Source organism: Mus caroli, chromosome 16 (assembly GCF_900094665.2).
Source record: "Mus caroli chromosome 16, CAROLI_EIJ_v1.1, whole genome shotgun sequence".
NCBI classification, from domain to species: Eukaryota; Metazoa; Chordata; class Mammalia; order Rodentia; family Muridae; genus Mus; species Mus caroli.
In genome coordinates, this window is record NC_034585.1 from 48841646 (window position 1) to 48862278 (window position 20633).

The window sequence follows — 20633 nt, forward strand, 5'->3', positions numbered from 1 at the left end:
GATAAAGTCATCTGCCCCCAAACTGGGTAAGACAATTTGAAACCAGTTCTGGTATGAAGTTTTCTCAGATCTTTATGTAGGAAAGAGCTTTCAACGTAGAGATAGCACCAGACTAACGTGATCAGCGATGCAGATTTTAAAAATGTAAATCCCTAAGATTTCTGGTAGATTTCTAATGGATAGGTGACAGCCATGGAGGAGCCTGAGCCCAGAGGCCAGCATCTAGCAGACTGTTGTTTCCACTATTCACAAACAGATCCTTCAGATTCCTAAGGAACATATAATATTCATTTTCAGCTACGTGATGGTGGTATACTCCACTCTCTCGGGTAGTGACAGTCAATTTCTGGTTTGATGAAATGGGTGGAGTTGAACGTGGAATTCAGAATCACATGTTAGATTTTGTCCTCCAACAACTCCTTTTCAGAAACAATCACATTAGACTCACAGAAATGAGTCTCAGCACTTGTAAGCCTTTGGCTGTTTGCATGCTTGTGTAGTTTCCATCTCCTAATTAGGAAGAACTATACAGAATTTCATGTATGGCATTAAGAATATGCTCAACTCTCAAGACACAGTTTAGAACTGATTACAGCATGATCAAATACTAAGCAAATGATGTGTACTTTTAAAATAAATACAAGGTGTCTTCCATTTATAGCAATGAAATTTCCCTAGTCAGTGCCTCCACTACTGAGGTCACCTGCCCTGTTGTCTCTCAACATTCATGGAAGCCCTATTGCACATGACGCATGTACGGGAATTTGCTATAAAAACAAGTGAGAAATAAAAGACTGTAGTCTGAAATAGACACAATATTGCATTAATTCTCCACAAAATAGAACTACACTTGCAGCTATCAAATAAATTGTTCTTTAAAAACAAAACAAACAAATGAGAAAAAAAAAAAAACCTCTTAACTTTTCAGAGACAGGAGAACTCTTTAAGCTACAGTCCATCAATACAATTCATGAAGCCGTTAGTTAAAATGCTACTCACATTTTGAAACATACTAATCTGATGAAGTTAGGAAGGAGTTGCTTGATCCCCTCAAGTCAGTGCCCTCCCAGAGAATGAATGAACCTGAGTAATAGATTTTATGATTTTCCCAGGAAAAACTCTGTTGTCAGTATGATATCACTTTATTTCTTTATTTTACTGTGTGTGTATGTATGTGTTGTGTATGCATATGAGTATTCTTTTATATATACATATTATATGCACATGCATATGGATGCTCATGGCCACATCCATCTTCCTTTGTTATTTACTCACCTGACATTTTGATTGATTGATTGATTGATTGATTGATTGACTGATTGATAGATTTATGGGTGTTTTGCCTGAATATGGGTCTGTATACCATGTACTTGCCAGATCCCCTGGAACTGGAGTTCAAGACAATTGTGAGCCTTTGTGTGGGTGCTGGGTATCAAATCTGTGTTCTCTAGAAGAGCAGAAAGTTCTCTTAACCACTGAGCCATAGCAAATGCTTCTATCAAATGCTTTTCTAGGCTGGTAATGTCCAGTGAGCTCTTGTGATCTGTCAACACAGTGCTGGGATTCCAGATGCACACAGCTGTGCCTGGCTATGATATGGGTGCTGGAAATATGAACACAGGCCCTCTTTCCCGTGCAGCAGACACTCTAGCAGCTGAGCCATTTTTTTGCAACAGGAGATTTCCCTTTGAGAAATTTAATATCACACAGAGATGTTGTGTGAATTGTCCTATCAATGTATAGCTCCTTTATCAAGGTTGAAACATGCTTTTATTTCCATATCAGTAGATGTTTGGGTATATTGACATTCCTGTTCAAGTGCGCTCATAATGTTTTGATTGTGAAATTATAGTTGGCTTATTGTTAAAGTTGATACCATGAACTGTTATTTCCATATCATCCTTTTGTTACTGAGCTCTTATCAAGTAGTAACATGATAGATATTATTACCGAAAAAACAGCTTAGTCCACATTTTAAAAAAGAAATCCTTTCATTTTACACAACTTTTAAGTGTAATTTTGATAAAAATCATTAGATTTTATTGCAAAAATCTTAGCACTATGTCTGCTCAGTCAATGAGAAGAATTTTGGTGAAGAATACTTTCAAATGTTCAACACTATAATTGGCATTTATAGCTGGATGCATGTATTCATCAGATAAAAGGCAATTTTTATGTTAAAGGATTTCATTGAACTTCATCATGATACATATCTCTTAGGAAAATTCTCTTCTCTAGCAAAGTTCAAAAAATTTTGTCATGTTCTGATACATGGTCCTCAGTCAAAAGCCCACGATAAAATCACTTCATTTAAAGATGTGTTTTATCAGGATGTAACTGCAGCGTGTTGAATCTAATGAGGGGAGACTTGGGAAAGAAAATCTGAACTAACATAGTCACTCGCTTCTAGAGTGAAATTTCAATGCTATAAAATTGGATTTTTTACAGCAGATGAGAGCATCCATATATCTCAGAGGTGATCTTACAGTCTGCTGTTTGGTAGGATGCCCATGGCCTTTGCAGGTTTGCATTTTAAATCCCCACCACTGTTTATATAACCCAGAATCTAAGCAGTGGATCTGGATTTATTTAGCCAAGGTACGAAAGGTACAACTCACCCATCAGGGCTCATTTAGCCAATACTACTAAAAATATATCTCACCCATCTGGGCTCATTTAGCCAAGACTACTGAAGGTACAGCTTACTTGCCTATCCCTAGTATCCATCTCCCTTCTCAATATTAGTTAATAAGAGCTTATGAAAGAAGTTTATGATAAAAAATACCTAACCATTACTTACAAACTTTAATAGGTCCATAGCCTTGTATGCCTTTGCAAAGTTACCCTTCCATTTCTTCCACCATTTAAGTTGCTCCAGTTCAAGACTATAAGAGAGGCAAGGAACAGTTGGCCAGGTGCTTCCACCAGCGTTACCACTGCACCTGAAACCGGAAGCCCCTGATCCCCACTGATAATACGTTGGCTCTGAGCTTTTTGCAAACCAAAAGTAGATGTGGGATTTCCACACATGTGGAAAGTCAGAACAATTGGCTGACTAAAATGGCTCTGAAGCTTGACTTGGACATGATACAGGCCTGCTTGGGTCTACTCATATCTTGTGACATCAGGAATTGAAGATGGCCCTGGGAGCCCTAAGTCTGTTTGGAGGTTGTGTCCACATGGTTTCTTCCTCTAGCCAGCCCTATTCTTGCGCTGTAATCTGATCATTCCTGGGAAATTCTCAATCGGGTGTATATAAATTATTGCCTTGCCTCTCCGTTGTGTTTAAAAATCATAGTGTAACATCTTTTCATATAATCTGTGATATGGTGAATCACCACTGATCCTGCTGACTCCTGAATCAATTGTATGGTATTGCACTAGTCTAAAGAAGCCAAAATTATATGAGCTCTGTGAAATTCTAAGAGCTGCTGTGGTTTCAGGCTTTGCCAGGAGTTGAAGTCCAGGAACTAACACCTTTGGTTTACTTTCAGGTCTTTTCCAATGGCCACCTTGCCACTGAAGAATACGATGTCCCTCCTCGGCTTTCCCCTCCGCCTCCAGTTACCACCCTTCTCCCAAGCATAAAGTGAGTTTCCTTGGATTTGGAGATCGTGTGTCCATACCTAATATGAGAAAGGATGTTTTTCAGGTTCTTAGTACAGCAACTACAGGGTAAATAGAAGGGAATCGGTAAAGACAGAAGCGGTGGAATTGGGTTTATGACTTCAAGTATCAGATGGTAAGACTTCTGCTTCTGGGAGTAGCTCCTACAGACTTCCTAAACTCCTGAGAAGATGAATAACAGAACGAAAGGGCAAGAAAACTTAGCCTAGCCTCCATCGAAGCAGAGGGCAGAACAGCACAGCAAGCTCTCTACTCCAGCCTTTTTCTTCTTGACTTTATCTCACTACCCAACTTCAATAAAGTGACCCCCAAGTTCCCTGCTTTTCAAAACTCTTCAGTGCCCAAGATCTGTGCATGTATCCCCATGGAGTTTTTTCCTATCCAGTTAAGCCTCCCCTTGGTGGCTCAGACTCAGCTAGACTTCTGAGAATGTCAGTAGATCTGCACTGAGTTGGGATCAGTGGACATAAAGCTGGGAATTGGGGCCACTGCATGCTGGACAGTGAGGTGATGTCCAGCCAAGTTGCCACTCCTTCCATTTCCATTTCCTTCTTAGCTCTCTGTAGCAGTATGAGCCTACAGATGTTTAGCCAGCTAAAGAGTTTTCATCTATTCCTAGTGCTTGCACTATGTAGCAACCAAGCACCCCCTATCATGTTCCACCTTTTCCTCAAGTTCTATGTCTCAGCGTTTGGTTTTTATAAAAACTAATGTGACTTGTGTTCAATAATTAATAGTAGTTGACAAAGCAGAGATTGGCAGTATATATACCTATAATCCCAGCATTGGGAAGATGAGACCAGGAGGATCACCATCAATTAGAGTCTACCTTCAGAAAGATATAATGAGTGCCAGGGCAGCCTGCGATCCAGAGTGAGCCTCTGTATCAGAAAACAATAGAAAAGACTGACTTGCATTCTTCTTGTTACAAATTATTGTTCTTGATGTAAGTAATTATGTACTCTAATTTTAAAAAGATTGGATGGTTTGCAAATCATAAACAAGGTTTATGCTTTCAAATACTGCCAGGGAAAATTATTTTAAGGGGTGTGTTGTTGTTTTTGTTGTTTTTGATGGCTTGGTTTCTATCAACTAAGATTGCCAGGTTTTTCTTTTTTCTTTTCTGTTTTTCATTTGTTTCTTTTTCTTTCTCTTTTTTCTCTGGGTGTCCTATACATGCTCAGACAGCGCTCTCTCTCAGGTGCATCACTAACTATGCAAAGGCCTTCTTTTGTAATGAAAAGCCTCCTTAGAACTTCTTCATTCCTTTCCCTGGAGGTCCTTGAGTTTCCATTAGATTTATAAAAGGAAGAAAGAAAGAAAATGAAAGAAAAAGCGAACTCTCAACCTTCCAGGAATCTGATATGCTCTAAAAGGAATCGTTTAACATGTGTGACGTCGTCACACGAGAACACTGCACCAAACGCTGTACTGCTCATTGACTGGGGATTTTGGTTTTTTATTTGTTTGTTTGGTTGGTTTGTTTTGTTTTGTTTTTTGGTTTTTGGTTTTTTCGTCCTTTAAGGAAAGCCGTTACAAACTGCATCAGCAAAGTGTGTTTCATAGTCGGGACAGAAGGAGTCACTGAAGATGGGCACAATTAGATACCGCAGTGCCTGAAATTAAACCAGAGTGCAATTTGACATCCTTGAGGGAAGAATAGAGAAGCTGAGCTGAGACCCAGCAGTTACAAGCACTCTGTTATAGAGTCTAAGTGAGTGAGAGCAAACTTGATAGTACAGTCCTTGCAAGTAAACATTAAAGTGTGCACATACAGTAAGACATCTCCGCTCTCAAACCTCTACAATCAGGGTTTTAGGAAACAAATCACTAAGATGGTCCAAGTTCCTAATCAGCTCCCCCAGCCCTCTGTTTCTTTAATTCACACAGCTAAGTATGACTAGAGAAGGGGTCGTGGTGGTTTTGTTTGTTTATATTTGGTCCTTTTGTAATTAGCATGAATGGTAAATTCCTAGTGAAGGGCATTCACTGGTAAGTTTGTAATGTTTAACTCTGTAAGAACCACTAAGATCGGGTGATAGTTTCTCTCCACTTTCTAATTTTTTTCTCAATATTTTCTAGTTCATACTAAAAAATATTTTAACAAGCATTTAACACGTATTTTTATCAACAACTTAGTTAATTTGCATGTTACATATTAGCCATAGCTGTAAGCATTAGATTTGTATTGTATGTTTCTCTTCCCCTCCCCACAACTATATCTGTAGAAATTAAGTAAAGTATATAAGAAAATATAATAAAAGAAAAGGAAGAATGAAGAAAAGAAAATATATAAAATAAAATAATCCTAACAGCAGAAATAAATACTCAAAATATCAACATCCAAATTTTATCCTTGGGTCTTTTGTGAAATTGAGATTTATTTTAACATCATTTAGTTCATTTGTGGAGATGACATCACACTCTCCATGTTGTTTGATATTGTCACATCCATTTTTTTTCAGAATATATATATTGTTTTTTCTGTGAAATCATGAAATTCTGAAGTCAGCAATAGAGTAAAATCATGTTGGGTTCCATGTCTTACTCTAGCATTTATTAATTGCCCTATTTTGAAGAAGGTTCCCTCTCTGGACTTTTGGCTTCTATCTGGCTAATACATGAGAGGATATGTTTAACTTAAATGTTACCTAAAATCTTTTGAGCTTCTGCTCCCTATGCAGCAATTGTTATGAATTATTCACTATATGGTGCTAATTTTATTGGAAACTTTGGTGACCTGAATGCTCTCTACTATAGCTGGTTGACCACTTCCTATTGCAGAAGCCACCATGAGATGAACTATCGACCTTACTAACATTACTAATATTATAATGCTTATAATACTTTCATTATAATCATTATATTGTTCATATTATTATTATAGTATCGGATAGAATGTTGATTATGAAATTGTACTACTACATAATATCCACATAATTCATCATTAATACAGCTCCACTTTGACCCAATGGAGAGGATGGTCCATGTCCAAGGAGCATCCATCATAGGAGGATGACAGAGCAAACACATATGCTCACTGACGTGGCGCTGTTAGACATTCAGGTCCCCATTGCCATCTTAGATTCTTGGTCCGTGTTCAGACATCAAGCCAAAGGAAAATTACAAATCACTGCCTAAATTAACTTACAGTTCTTACAAATGTTGGAAGTCACAGAGCTGCACATAAGAATACCAGGCTACTAATTATCTTTTAGTTTCAACTCCAGTGATAGTACCAGTTAGGAAGATATGATTTTTCAGCATTTGATACTGGCCCTTGATGCCTATTTTCTTGAGGGCAGAGGATAACCTGTGAGGTTTCCGTTCAAGCCAGTCTTCATCTGGGTGATTATGTGACTCTTTCTACACACTTTATAATTTATTTCTGAAAATATGGTATCATAAAGTGATGGTGAAAAGAAATAGTCGCTGTTTGAATAGATACTCCATTTTCTGATTTTTTTAAAAAAATAGATTCTACACAACATTGGCACTATCAATAGAAAGCTTTAAGTAAAAACTTGAAATGTAGGTATTTATTATAACTTTTTAGAAGAGAGAACAAAAAGTTCCTTTTGTATTATTTTATTTTATAATTAAATTATAATGTATAATATATACTTTACATATATATGTAGTATTTTATTACATATATGCTTATTAAATTATATCTGTCTAATTTGATTTTTAAGTTTAATGAGATGGAAGACTAAACAGTTGAAATGTTTATTGTCCTTGGCATACTATACTATCAAATGAGCACAGATGATATTATAAATAATAAGGTAGTGAATACGTACAAGTAAAACAACACTGTAGAAAGCTGAGGAGTAATTTCTTTATGCTTTGCTGTTTACATATGGGCAATTGTAGTTTTGGCATATTAATCACAAGCTGTCAAATACTTTGGAACCAAAGCTACTTGGTTCATACTTTTCCTAACGGTTCTCTGTTGTGGGAGGTGGTGATGTTTGTTGTTGTTACTCATCTCTTAATTAAATAAGGTACTAAATTTGGGAGGTTCGCTGAAAGGAAAATCCATTTTTTGCCCAGCTGTCTAGTTTTTTTGTTCTGTTGTTGTGCTCACCTGAGACTTGTGGGGGGCCAGGGGGATCAAATTCCAACTCCCATCCCCTTCGGAATGGGTGCTCTAGTCAAGGAAAAAAAAGTGCTGGATGCTGTCAGTTAACCACTTAGTGGTAATCTCCGGTAGGAAAGTCAGATGTGGAACAGGATGACTAGTGACACATAGACTGTCACTCTAGATGTGGTCCTGAGGAAAGACCTCTCTGAAAGGGGCTTTTAAAGCAGTAAAGCAAGGGAGAGAGCCCAACTGTCTGCTTGAAAAGCCTGACCCTGGGGCACAGGGGCGCAGCTGTCCTAGCTGTCTCCAGGTTAACAGCAAATCTGTGAGATCGCTCGCAGTCAAAGCTTAGTCTAAAGCTACAGGCTGCAGCAAGCTTACCTTTTCCTGATAGTGTGAAAAGCACCCTCACAATCATTGTAATACTCATGCCAGGATTTGGGCAAATGACTTGTGTGCTGCAGACACAAGATAATCTTGTGGAATATCACTATTTTGTTTTGCTGGCTCTCTGGGCTTTGGTTTGTCTGAATTAGAGATGTTTTCTGTTCAGGTAAGAACAGTGTAGCACATGAAACATGAAATAAAACATGGCAGCTTGAGCTTTTATTTAATAAAAACATATATATCTTTACTTTCTGCCATTAGTTGCATGAACAGAGATCTTCTGATATGAGAAGCAAATAAAATGGCATATTATTTAAAATGCTTTTCTGTCTATGAAAGGTTCTGAAAATTGTTGCTCTCTCTCTCTCCTTTTTTTATCAGCATGGTGATTTTCTTTGCTAATACCCCCTCATTATTTTTATTTGAAAGCTTGTAAGTGCTCAGTTACGTGCAAAGTAGGGTAATCCTTGATGGCCCCAAGGTCTTCCCTTAAACATGTTGCAATTGTAGACAGAAACAGTAAAATAACAGTATAGGAAACACATCAATGGAAGGACATATGCTAAATACATATAACCGAAAAGGTCAAAGAAAATTACTGAATTTGTTGCCAGTTTCATGGGGATTTTTATAGACCCTGAAATATGAAGGGGTCTGCTTTTTGTTTTCGGAGAAAAGTTGGTGTGTCAAGGGTTGCTCCAATTAGGAATGAAAACCACTTGAAGAGGGTGATATTTGAGGTCCATTATCAAAGTAAATGGTAATGGCATGTGCAGTCAGTCTGCCCTGTGGTTATTCTGGGAGTAGGCAGTTCTTGGGAGGAATATGTTTGTGAACCTTCAGCTTTGAAAGGTGGCCTCAGAAAGTATCACCGTGATGGAAATAGACCTCTTTCTCAATATCGCGAATGTGCCTGCACAGTCAAGCCAATGAGTCACCATGAGGATAGGAAGGCTCAGATGAGTTTCAGGTTAAGGGGATAATGGTTTTGCAACCTGGAAAAAATGTACCCCTGTGTGCTATGACTCAGGAACAGCAGCAGAGTGCAAGAGGTAGCAGGAATGTGGAGTCAGATAACAGTGTAAATGGGTGTAAATGGATGCAAATGGCTTGGTATCTTTCCTTTGGAGCCAGCCAGATAGCTGTCCTACTTTGTTCCTCCGGGACCCTGGAGGAACACAATGAAAATAATATCTTTCACTTAAGGTATACCAGTGACTGACTGAGTCTCCATGTCCCTAAGTCCACCATCTAGATAACATACACACAGACAGTGACTCTGTGTCTAGTTATGCTGACACCTGTTGACTCATACGCTATACAAAAGTTTGGATAGAATGCATAGACTTTGGGTCAGCTTGATCTCTCTAACTTTTTAATTTACACGTTCTTTATGATAAAATTTTAATAAATATTAAAACATTAATCTAAGAGAAAATAGTGAACTTTCTTAAAAGACTTTATTAAAATGATAAGTAGAAAATACCAGGATGTATTTTTAATATTTAAGTACAAATGGCATATAGATTTCTTCACTTCTAGTTATAACTCACCAAGATCCATTCAACCTGATAAAATGTCCAACTAGTAGCTTCTAAAACTGAACCCTTAGTTTTTGATAAAATGATAGGTAATTATTGCCTTTCATATTTGCATCAGATGCTCTCTGACTAACAAAAGAATGAGTGGTATTTAGCCAGGCAAGATCTTCTGTCAATGAAGGGTAGCATCCAGAGCTATCCACAACAGGTGTGGTTTGTTTGTTTGTTTGATTAATTGTTTATTTCTTGCACTGACAAGATGGTTACTTGCTACAAGGCCTGATCACCTGAGCTCAATCCTTGGGAACGGCAAGATAGGAGAGAGTAAGAATTGATTGCCACAAGTTGTCCTTGACCTCCATCCGTACCTTGGCATGAGCACACACATCCCAATACATACTATATGTTATGCAAATTAAAAACAAGTATTCTTCCTTCAGAGTGAAGTGCTTCTTGGAAATCATTAAATCATTGAAGTGACCTGTAAGACAGATTTGAACTTCCACCTCTTGATGTAGTTATTGACTCTTAAGTCAAAGGTCCCTTTGTCTCTGAAGTGTTTACTTGAGAGGTATTATAGTATAGAGATGGTGTTCACTGAGACTGGAAGCACAGCAGGATGAGGATGGGAACATGCAGGGCCCACCTCCTCTGCCTATAGAGACATCCTGGTCTTTGCAGAGGTTGGTGAGATTGATGTCTGTCCCCAAGAATTTAGTGTTTGCAAGAAAATACAGTGATTTCTATTCTAACCGTATTAAACACCATCAAGTCATCAGTTTGAGACATTGGTACTATTGCTACCTGTAGTTGCAAGTTGAACTCTAGGGTTCAACCAGACTATAACACTGTTGTTTATGAATTTCATAACCTGTGTTCTGGGCTGTATAGAGACTACTACAACAAAGCTTCAGGTTACCATTAACTGACATTTGGATCCTGAAGTATCTCTTAACAAACACAGCTTTAAAAATCAATACTGAAAACTTCTTCAAAGACAAATTAAACGTATAAGCTTTTGAAAACTCCCAAGGGAAGGTTTTCTGTGATCTCTGAATACAGTTGAAACTTTAAATATGAGCACACACATACATGCACACACACACACACAAACACCTCTGACATTATTTTCTATTATAACGGGTGTTCAGCCTCACGGACCCAAAAGTGAAATAATTATAGAAAGTTCTCCAAAACCCAAAGCTTTTTGAGGATTACATGACAGATACAACTGGTAAAGTATGCAAATGTTCCAAAATTTGAGGGGAAAAATAATCTGAAAAACTGTTTTAGTCCCAAGGAGTTCAGACAGGGACACTCAGCTCGAGAAGAGAAGAATACAAAATGAAAATTTTACTTTGTGGTGAGAAGAAATGAAAATGGAAAAAGAAAAAGACAAAAAAAGCCACATAGGCATTGGCTGCCTCACGTACCAAAGGGCTCCTGCTCCCTCTACAGAAGGTGCTGGAGCATTACACTGTTTTGTATTTTTTTTTTTTGGGAACATTTTCCGTGAAGTTTATAATAATTAAAATGGTTTGGATCCGTGTTTTTCTAGTGTCCTGCAAACTAGCTGTCTTTCTACCTGTTGGCCAAGTTGCATTTTAACTTTTTTTTTTTTTTTTAGACTGTGTCTTGGGCAGTAGCAAGGGTTAAATTAAAACCCACACAGGAAGTAGAGTATTTTTCAATTTTATTTTATATATTTTCCCAAACGATCAAGTAAAGTGCTCAAATTCACCATGTCATTCCGTTAAGTGTTTTATTCGTTGCTGTTAGGTATTACACTTAGGTATCATGAGTTACAAAAACAATACATTTCAAAGATTTATTTCTGTCATGGTCTTCTAATTCTGGACACGTTTCATTCTTAATTGTTGCAGTGGGAGGAACTCTAGCACTAGAGTTATAAGTTCACAAGATAGTTAAATTTCTCTCTTATATGGCTTTTTTTTAAACTATAGGTATTAGCCATAGACCAGTTTGAACCTTTAAATAACCTCTTGTTTCCAGTTGATTTCAGTGTATTCTTATCACTTTTGCCGATTTCCAGTACATGGGAGGGAGCAATTAACATTTTAATAGCTTGGTCTTGAATAATTGTACACATTTTATGTTAAAGCTTTATTTATAAAACCCTTTCATTTTCATAATTTTCATTTTTTTTCTTAGTTCACCCTTAAAAACCACAGGTATGAATATCTTATCTTAACATTTCAAGGCCTTCCATTTCTATTGGCTGTAAGAACAGTTTACAGTTGAAAACTTCCAGTGACAAAGCAGCTTCTTCATTTTTCTATATCACATCAGACCTTCCTGCTCTGGTATTTATGATGCTTAAACCAGATTGGATTTTCTTTTCCCTCTTGGTAGGTGTACTGGTCCATTAGCAAATTGTCTCTCAGAGAAAACTAGAGGCACCGTAGAAGATGATGACGATGAATACAAGATTCCTTCATCCCATCCTGTTTCCCTGAATTCACAACCATCTCATTGCCATAATGTCAAAGCTCCTGTTCGGTAAGAAGATGAGCATCTTTGTACCACCCTGCATCGGCATAAGCATTGTCATGCTGTCCAACATGGGGATTGTTTCTATGCGGTTCAGTAGAATGTGATTGGTTAAAAGTCCTGTTCCTAGCCTAGCCTATAGTTCCTATATATTTCCTTCATTGCTTTCACATAAAAGATTCTGTTGCCTTCTTCCCTGCCCCCACAAAAGGCCAAATTACAATCTAATAAAAAGGAGCTATACGTTACATATAATGATGATTAATTCATGCATTTCCCCTAAGATATTTTAATGAATTTCAAAAGGTCCAAGCATATATATCACGAAGAAATATTAGTGTTTAGAAACTAATATTAAGATACTAGGTCAACCTGCCTAAGAATTTTTCTTCATAATGTGAAGGCTAGAATAATTTATATTCATTTTCCTTCTTGATATTTAATATACTTCTACTGAAATCATAATACAATGGGGGGAAGCCTTAAAGTTACATCTGTTAACTTCTTTTTTGAGCAAGTACCTTCTCTTCCGTGAGCTAAGAATACAAAGAACACTGGGTTTTGTTGTTTTATTTTGTTGTGTTTCCTTTTCTTTTTCCCCTCATTGTAATAGGAGCATTATTGGTCTTCAAAGTGCCAGTCACATTGACTTTTATAAGAATTATTGATAATGGCTTACATGTTTTGAAATATGTTTGTCTTTAAGCAAAATCATGGCTTTGCATGCATGAAACTTAATACAGTTACAGTAACATTTATATAATTTGCATGTTACTGACATGTCAATCTATTAGCTTTATTTTCTGAACTTATTTTCTGGCCTTCGTTCTTCTTGCATAGTATTCCTGGAGCTGTGCTTGGCTCCAAGTTGCTCAGCTCTGTTCAGACACTGTTAGTGGCTGAGCTGCCTGAGGCCTCCTGACGACTGACAGATAGGAGACTGCAAGGCAGTCTGTCATCTACACCATCTTTACTCAGAGTGCTGCTTCCACTTGAGGCCAGCTCAGTCGACTTAAAGTATTTTATGAGTAGAGTTTCCATCTTTGGAGTTGAAAACGCTTCCCAGGTGTCTCATCGAGGTAGAGAAAGAAATACTTGGAAACCAGAGTTGTGCCTCCAAAGGATGCTGGTGGGCCGAGTTACTACCCAGGCTTAGTGATGCACTGCAGCCCACGCTTTCCCTGATTACAGCAAGAGCCAGCTATCTCTTGTTAATTGTGCTGATGAGTGGTCCTGAAAACAAGATAACGGAGAGTGTTACCCTGGGAGAGCCAAGTGCCCGCTGAGCTAGCGGAGGGAAAGTCACGCATGCTCATCAAGTATAAACTGCGAACAAATCCCAGTTTCTTTGGCTCTTACTAATTTAGTATAGTAATTTTTAAATGCTAAAATTGAAAAATATTTTTTTGGTTTCTTTGGGATTCTCATTCTTCTCATGGCTGGAAGACTGAAGAATATGATTTTAATTCATCAAATTTTAATTGTCATATCACAGTAGATGATATTTAAGTGGCTAACCTCTTGGATACTGAAAGTCAATTTGAATTATAGCCATCATAACCAAGTCCCCACAGTTATAGAGAAATAATAAATGTTGCTAATCCCTAAGCTTAATTGTAATGAATTCTTGATCTAATTTGTTCTTGAAAACCAGTGAGTGGAGTGGCACCTTGTGTCAGCTGCAGAGTCCTCCCCCTCCTTAGAACTTCCTTTTCCTGGATGAAACTCACTCCCCCTTTGGAACATCAAGAAAAATAAATTGTCAGTATGTGGGAGGTGAAACAGTAAATGAATCATTCAATTCATATCATCATTATGAAGATTCAATACGTAACTGTTCTTAAATGAACCATATCTTGCCCGTTAAAAAGAAATGGCCACCAGAGAGAATAGAAATGAATTTCAGATGAATCACTCTCTCACTATCTACTGAAATATCGACTATCTCCTCCATTATGAATATAGTTTCACTTTGCTCTAAGAAATCAGAGTAATTCAAAAGGAAAGTATAAAACTTCTCTCTCTCTGAGGCTCTTTGGTATCCAGCGGTTACTAAGCTAGGTGCTTAAGAGCAAGTGTGTTCTGTGCCCTCTCCCATGCCTCAGTTTCATCCAGTCTTGATGCCAGTACCAAAATCACGGCTTTTAAATGAACTACTATTTTCCGCACATTAAACCATCTTGATGGTGTGCACCCAAAGCTTTTGCTGACATCACTTCCCTAAGGTGTCAGAGGGCCAGCATTTGTTAAACATAGTGGTTAGATAGGTTCAGAAGGAGTAGGTCTTGGAGTGTTCCCTGCAGAAATTAAATGAAATTGTCCAATGCTTCATAGTGATTCCTCTCTTTTAAGGCCCTAGCATAATTTCAATTCAAAGAATGGTTAAGTTGAACCAACAGACACATTCAATGCCATCAACAAAAATGGAGGCCATTAGACCTTACATAGTTTTCGGTAGCTTATACTCAGTCACTTCAGAACTCTGGCCGGGTGTAATTAAAATTGTACTCAAATGGGTTTAGGATTTCGGCTGCTTTAGTAGCTGTAAATTTCAGTGAGAGAAAGAGAGAGACATGTTTACCTTCAGACAAACACATCTGATTTTAAAGTACAGGTCAGGGTAGCTGCATGTTGTTACTAGTCCTTTTTCTAGAGAAGATAATTGTTTTTGTTTTGTATTCTTATTACCTTAGTAGGTATGACAGTTCGCTCTATGATCCTCCCCTCACGCCTGCCATGACACTTAAATGATTCTTGCCCTCTGGTCTCCACATTAGGTCTTGTGATAATGGTCACTGTATATTGAATGGAACTCATGGTACGCCTTCAGAGATGAAGAAATCAAACATCCCAGATTTAGGCATCTATTTGAAGGGTATGTATGGAGTATGTTTTCCTTTGCAATATACATCTTAATGGTCTCAACTTAAAGGGAAAGTTCCCTTCTGTTTTCATACTGAGAATACATTAAGGTTTTGTGTTATCCTCTAGGAGGTGTTTCTGATTCAGCCTCTGATCCAGCACCATTACCACCTGCCAGGCCTCCACCCCGGGACAACCCAAAGCATGGTTCTTCAGTCAACAGGACGCCCTCTGATTATGATCTGCTCATCCCTCCATTAGGTTGAAACTTTAAAAGCAGTTTAAACAACCCTGACCTGCTCTCCGTTTCTGCATTATTCGAATTAAGAGTTCAGTATAATGCAGACTCTGGGTTGAGAATTGGCCTAAACTTAGTCGGGTTCTCTGGTTGATGGTGGCTCCTGCATTCACGTGACATCACTCTAACAGATGAACTAATTGCATAGGAAATAGCTGGGAAATTTTAGGCGATTTTCATAGCATCTTTTGGAGTTTTTAAGTGTCTGATTTTTCTGCAATAAGGCGCTGCTTTTATAATCAGAGAAAAAGTACTTAACTTAGTTTGTTTTAAGCTATATTTCCACAATCTCATCCTTACATAACTACAAAGGAGAGCCTGGACAGGCTGGCCGCCAGTAGGGATTTCATCAATTCTCTCATCTAGAGGCAGTTCTGTGTCAAGACCCAAGAGTGTTGCTCACTCCCCTGGCCTCTGTCCAGTGGCTTTCAAGTGCTGTTCAGGAACTTTAAGCCAGGGCACTCCAAATGTACTAATCCTTAGTAAACGTGACCCACACTTTGCTTCTGCATGAAATTGCTGGGCCCTAACTTATGAGAAAGTATATACTTCATCTGTTTAATCTGTTTATAAGCTTTTCTGAATTGTCTGTTAGGCTGCTAGAAATACTAAGTGAGCTTTTATATTTCTCATATGCACCCCAGACCAGTAGTTTGAGCTGTCCTATTACAGTGTCTTTTGCTTCTGATTTATTGATCAAAGGTTTTCGTTTTGTTCTGTTCTGTTTCTTCTCTTGCGCTTGAATTCTACATTCCTGTCTACAGTCTGGTTTCCTTATTTGCTTTTTCCATCACTCAGGCCCTTACGATCTAGATGACAGTGTTTAATAGAGTTTGCTGTAGGGCTGTCAGGGACCTATGTGTTTGCATCTGGTCTAGTTGAGTTTTTTTTTTCTTTATATAATAGCCATGGATGATTGATGACCTTTCTGCTAGCTATTCCCATAGAAGTTACAACCTACCTCTTCTCTTGGGCCTTCCTCCAGTGTGGCCTGCGTATTGGTCCTTGCTTACTGTTCTCTCGGCTAAGCACAGGCATTACCTGTCTTTCCTGGACATATATTTTTGAACCTCTGATGTTCCACTTGATAACAGCACCTCACTGGATGCTGCTTGTATTTTTCTTTTCTGCTCTCATAAATTCTCCTTCATGAGGCCAATTAAACCCTTTCACCTGTCAGTCATAAGTGTTTGCGAACAGGTTTTCACTCCCCTTGATAGTATTTAAGCTCCTTAAGTTTTGATCTTCATATCACTCAATTCCTAGCATGGTGCCTGATACTTAAGGGCTGGAAAAAAGATTTGAATTTAATTATGTGACAGCAAGAGCCTGAATGATAACAAATCTCTTCTAAATCTTCAGATACTTAAAATTAGAAAAATATTTGTGATGATTAGATCAAATATTCTGCATATTTTTGCAAGGCAAGCACAATGAATGATAAATTCATTTTAATGTATTTATGTCAAATTCATTCTGCTTAAATACATGTGTATTTTTATTATTAGAATATGAAGGTGTTTACATATAGCCTGTCTCACTGACAGCATATTTGATGTACATACTTGCAAATTATATTCAGTTCATTTTATTTTTTTAAAGATTCAAGGTAAGAAAAACTCTGGTCTAGCAATAAATTGCAGGGATAAATATATAGACATAAAGTCACACTGCAGTGTTCTATAAACATTGAATAAACCACATATAACATATACACATGTGGGTGACTAGCTTTGGAGCCACCTAATGGGGATCTCCATTGACGTGTTCTTCTCTGGAGATGACAACTAAGCAAACAGTACACTCTGCTTCACGTGTGCGTTTGCTCTATATTTTTACAGTAAATCAAATGTGTGGTGTGAGATAACAGAATTACAGTCCAGTGGAACAAGCGTTATGGAGTGATTAGACACGCTCTTTGACACTAAATTATCTGTGCATGGTGTGATTTTTCTCAGGAGAGGCCATGAACTCTCTTTGTTGCTCAGAGATTTCGGTTTGGCTGGTTTTACTGAAAATACTTTTCAGTTCAGAGTTCTAGTATACAATAGTGTAAACGTGACAAAGGGACAGTGAGCTGATATGTTACTTGCAATGCTGATTTTTATAGAAAGACCCAGGAAACAGAAAAATGGTTTTGGGGGGGGGTTCATTGGTATGTGTGTGTGTGTGCATGCGCATAGGTATGTTCGCATGCATGTGTGTGTTTATATACATTTTCTATCCACACACCCACAAAGCAACACCATTCTGTAAGTCAGGGAAGTGCTGAATCCACCCTACAAGTGAACTTACTTGTCAGGTGAAGCGGTAAGGGAAAAATCAGTCATATTTTTGCTTGGTACTGTGTTTTGATTGATGAAGTTCTACTGTTGATTGATGGTGCTCCCTCTTTAAACGCAGGTGAAGATGCCTTTGATGCTCTCCCTCCATCCCTCCCTCCTCCTCCACCTCCTGCAAGACACAGTCTCATCGAACATTCAAAACCTCCAGGCTCCAGTAGCCGGCCTTCCTCAGGGCAGGACCTTTTCCTTCTTCCTTCAGGTAGGAGTGAGTGAAAAGCCAAAGGGGGGGCAGGACAGGGGTGGGAGCAGGGATGGGGCTGGAGAGATGGCTCAGTGGTTGAGAGCACTGACTGCTCTGCTCTCAACCAGAGCTCCTGAATTCAATCCCCAGAAACTACACTGTGGCTCATAACCATCTATAATGAGATCTGGTGCCCTCTTCTGGTGTGCAGGCATACATGCAGGCGGAACCCTGTATACATAATAAATAAATACATCTAAAAAAAAAGGCAAAAGCAGCATTTTCTTTTAGAGCAAAGTACATCTGAGATTGTGCTGTCAAATTTATGTTATTGTTTCCTGAGTCTCTGCCACATTAGCAGAAAGATCTCTGGATAGTGAGAGCTGTGATTGCCTGGTTTGCTTGACACCAGATCGACTTAATGACCAAGCATCACAAAGATGGCAGAGCAATAAGGAATCACAGTGCTTGCACATGACCCAGTAAACAACTCCACACCCAAGTACATATGGGCAATACCAACGGAATGTAGTGGGTTATTTAATACTGTTTAAAAAGAGAGATGTAAAGTCAGACTGGAGATGTGTTAGTGGAGCAGAGTTGAAGGTTGCTAGGTTGGAATTGGGGCTGAGTTGTATATTGTACATCTTGTACATGTATAAAGTTCTGAAGCAAAAGAAAGATCGGAAGGACAGAGGGAGCATGCTCTGCATATTATAGGGGGCAAGTGATGCCTTCAGATGCCAGCAGAGTTCCTGAAAGACAGATGACGGCGTGATGGATCAATAGGAGAGGCACAAACTTTAGGTTCTCAATCCCTGTTTCCAGTGAAATGTTTTTCTAATAACGGACTTCAATATTTTTTTCAAGATGTGCTTCAACGCCGTGGTTTTATTCAAAGCATAAGGTTTTATGTCCTAACAAGGTAGCTCTCCTAAGTGTTTGTGTTAACTATTTTAAGTATGGAGATCTATTGTCTTCAACGGGAAGCAAATACAGTTTTCTGTTAGTACACATCTGTAGAGTGTGGAGCAGATATAAAAATGAAGAGACTAAAGGAAACCCTCTGCATGTCTCGGGCAGAATAATCAGAAAAAGGAAACACAGCCACACATGACAGCAGGCTGTCGTTATCACTGTCTCCAGTCTCCCCAGTCTTCCCGGGGAGAGGTGTGTGGTCTGTGTGCCTTGCAAGGCTTCCCTCCTGGACTAGCTTTGGTAAAGCAGTCTAGGTGGACGTGGAGGGACATGGCTGTAATCCCAGCAGCTGCAAGTTTGAGGCACAGGACTGTGAGTTTGACGTCATCCTAGGCTATACCAGATTTGCCTCAAGAATAGAAACAAAATGTTTTTAATGTTTTCTGCACATTTCCACGTAAGATAAATGATGGGAAATCTCTTAAGTGTTCTCATTGTTCATTGCTTCACCAATAACTCATTGAAAGTCTGTGGAGCTGTTAACCTCCTCTCCCCATCCCTAGCAACACGACCACTGGCTCTGTTTTCTTCCTCTCTCCTTCCCTCTGCCCCCACTGCCCCACCCCACTCTGCTTTTTCTCTCTTCTCTTTCTCACCTGGTTTGATAATGTAGAGACATTGGAGAGAGTTCATGAAACACAAACTCTGGTCACCTAACAACATGTGTCACTTTGTGTTTCAAGGGGCTGAATATGGAAAGAATAATTTCCAGTTGAGGTTTTCAGCGGCAGTTGTCTTGTCGAGTGTTTGGTTCATTATTAACGCATCCTTCCCCCCTGTGCTCATGGGTTGCCAGGGTGAGACCTAAGGCCAAGAGTCCTAAGGTCATCTGCTGCAAGCAAGAATTAAGACAAGCATGCAGCCACAACTCTTGGGTGCTGAGCTTTTGGCAGCTTCTGGTTAGCATCCTCCTCTAGCTTTTCTAATGTACTCGTGATTTAATCCCTGACTGGTGAAGCCTCTGTACAGTGGGCTCCCTTACAACCAAGTCAGAATTTCTAGAAGCTACCAGAAAATATTTTGTTACATTTTACAAAATGTGTGACCATTTTTCTAAAGAAATACAGTGGCACATTGCTAGTGGTAATTCTTCACTCTTAAAAGTAAAACTTGATGAAAGATATACTTACTAAGTCACAGTTCAGCTCACTGCTTTTACAATTGTAAAACTGAACTCACATTGCAGCAGCTACTATGGAAGTCTCCCTCATGCCCAGTGTTTTTACTTAATTAGTGTACTCATAAATTACTTTGCAGTGTTGAGATGAGTTCCTTGAAAAAATATGCCAACTTAAGGGCAGAATAGATATCTCATAAAAGGATATTGCATTTTCTCAGAATATTATATAAAATCCCCATCTCTTTCTGATAGCCTTCTACGCCCTGCACAGCTGAGTCAGGGTCCCAGCCTTTCCACTGCTCCAGAATTCAGCTTTCAGACTGCAGAGCCGCCTTTCTGCAGAGAAGCCTCATGAGTCCAGCGGGCTAGCGGAAGGACAGCCATGCAGAGACTCAGCTCTGTTCATCCTTTGTTTCCCACCTTGGGCTTTCACACAAGATTTCTTTTGGCAAAATTATAATTCCCACTAACGTGCGCGAGCCTTCCTTTTTGGATGAGCCAATCAAAACTTAACAAAACCCGAGTCCTCAACAAAAGCTCTATGATTTCCCGTCCACAAACCCAAGGCAACTGCTGGCATACATGCCTTTTTCTCTTTGTAACAAAAAGAGAGAGAAAGGCAGTCTCCTTTTGTGTGGGAAGGTTGAAATAGGCATTTCTACAGCTTTGTGCCAGGGCATGTGCTTAAGCAACACG

General features: G+C 38.8%; 1 protein-coding gene across 5 annotated transcripts in view; it reads left to right on the forward strand.

Annotated features, from left to right (window-relative positions):
• Cblb (Cbl proto-oncogene B) overlaps positions 1-20633 on the forward strand; it is a 173928-nt gene that overhangs the window by 137217 nt on the left and 16078 nt on the right. For 3 of the 5 annotated variants that reach the window (XM_021184357.2, XM_029470505.1, XM_029470506.1), the window contains 5 exons: positions 3495-3589; positions 12016-12162; positions 14931-15028; positions 15145-15276; positions 17717-17857. In XM_021184357.2, the coding sequence (XP_021040016.1) occupies positions 3495-3589; positions 12016-12162; positions 14931-15028; positions 15145-15276; positions 17717-17857 (613 nt within the window). The remainder of the gene's footprint in view (positions 1-3494; positions 3590-12015; positions 12163-14930; positions 15029-15144; positions 15277-17716; positions 17858-20633) is intronic. The other 2 variants (XM_021184356.1, XM_029470507.1) reach the window with 1 other exon arrangement.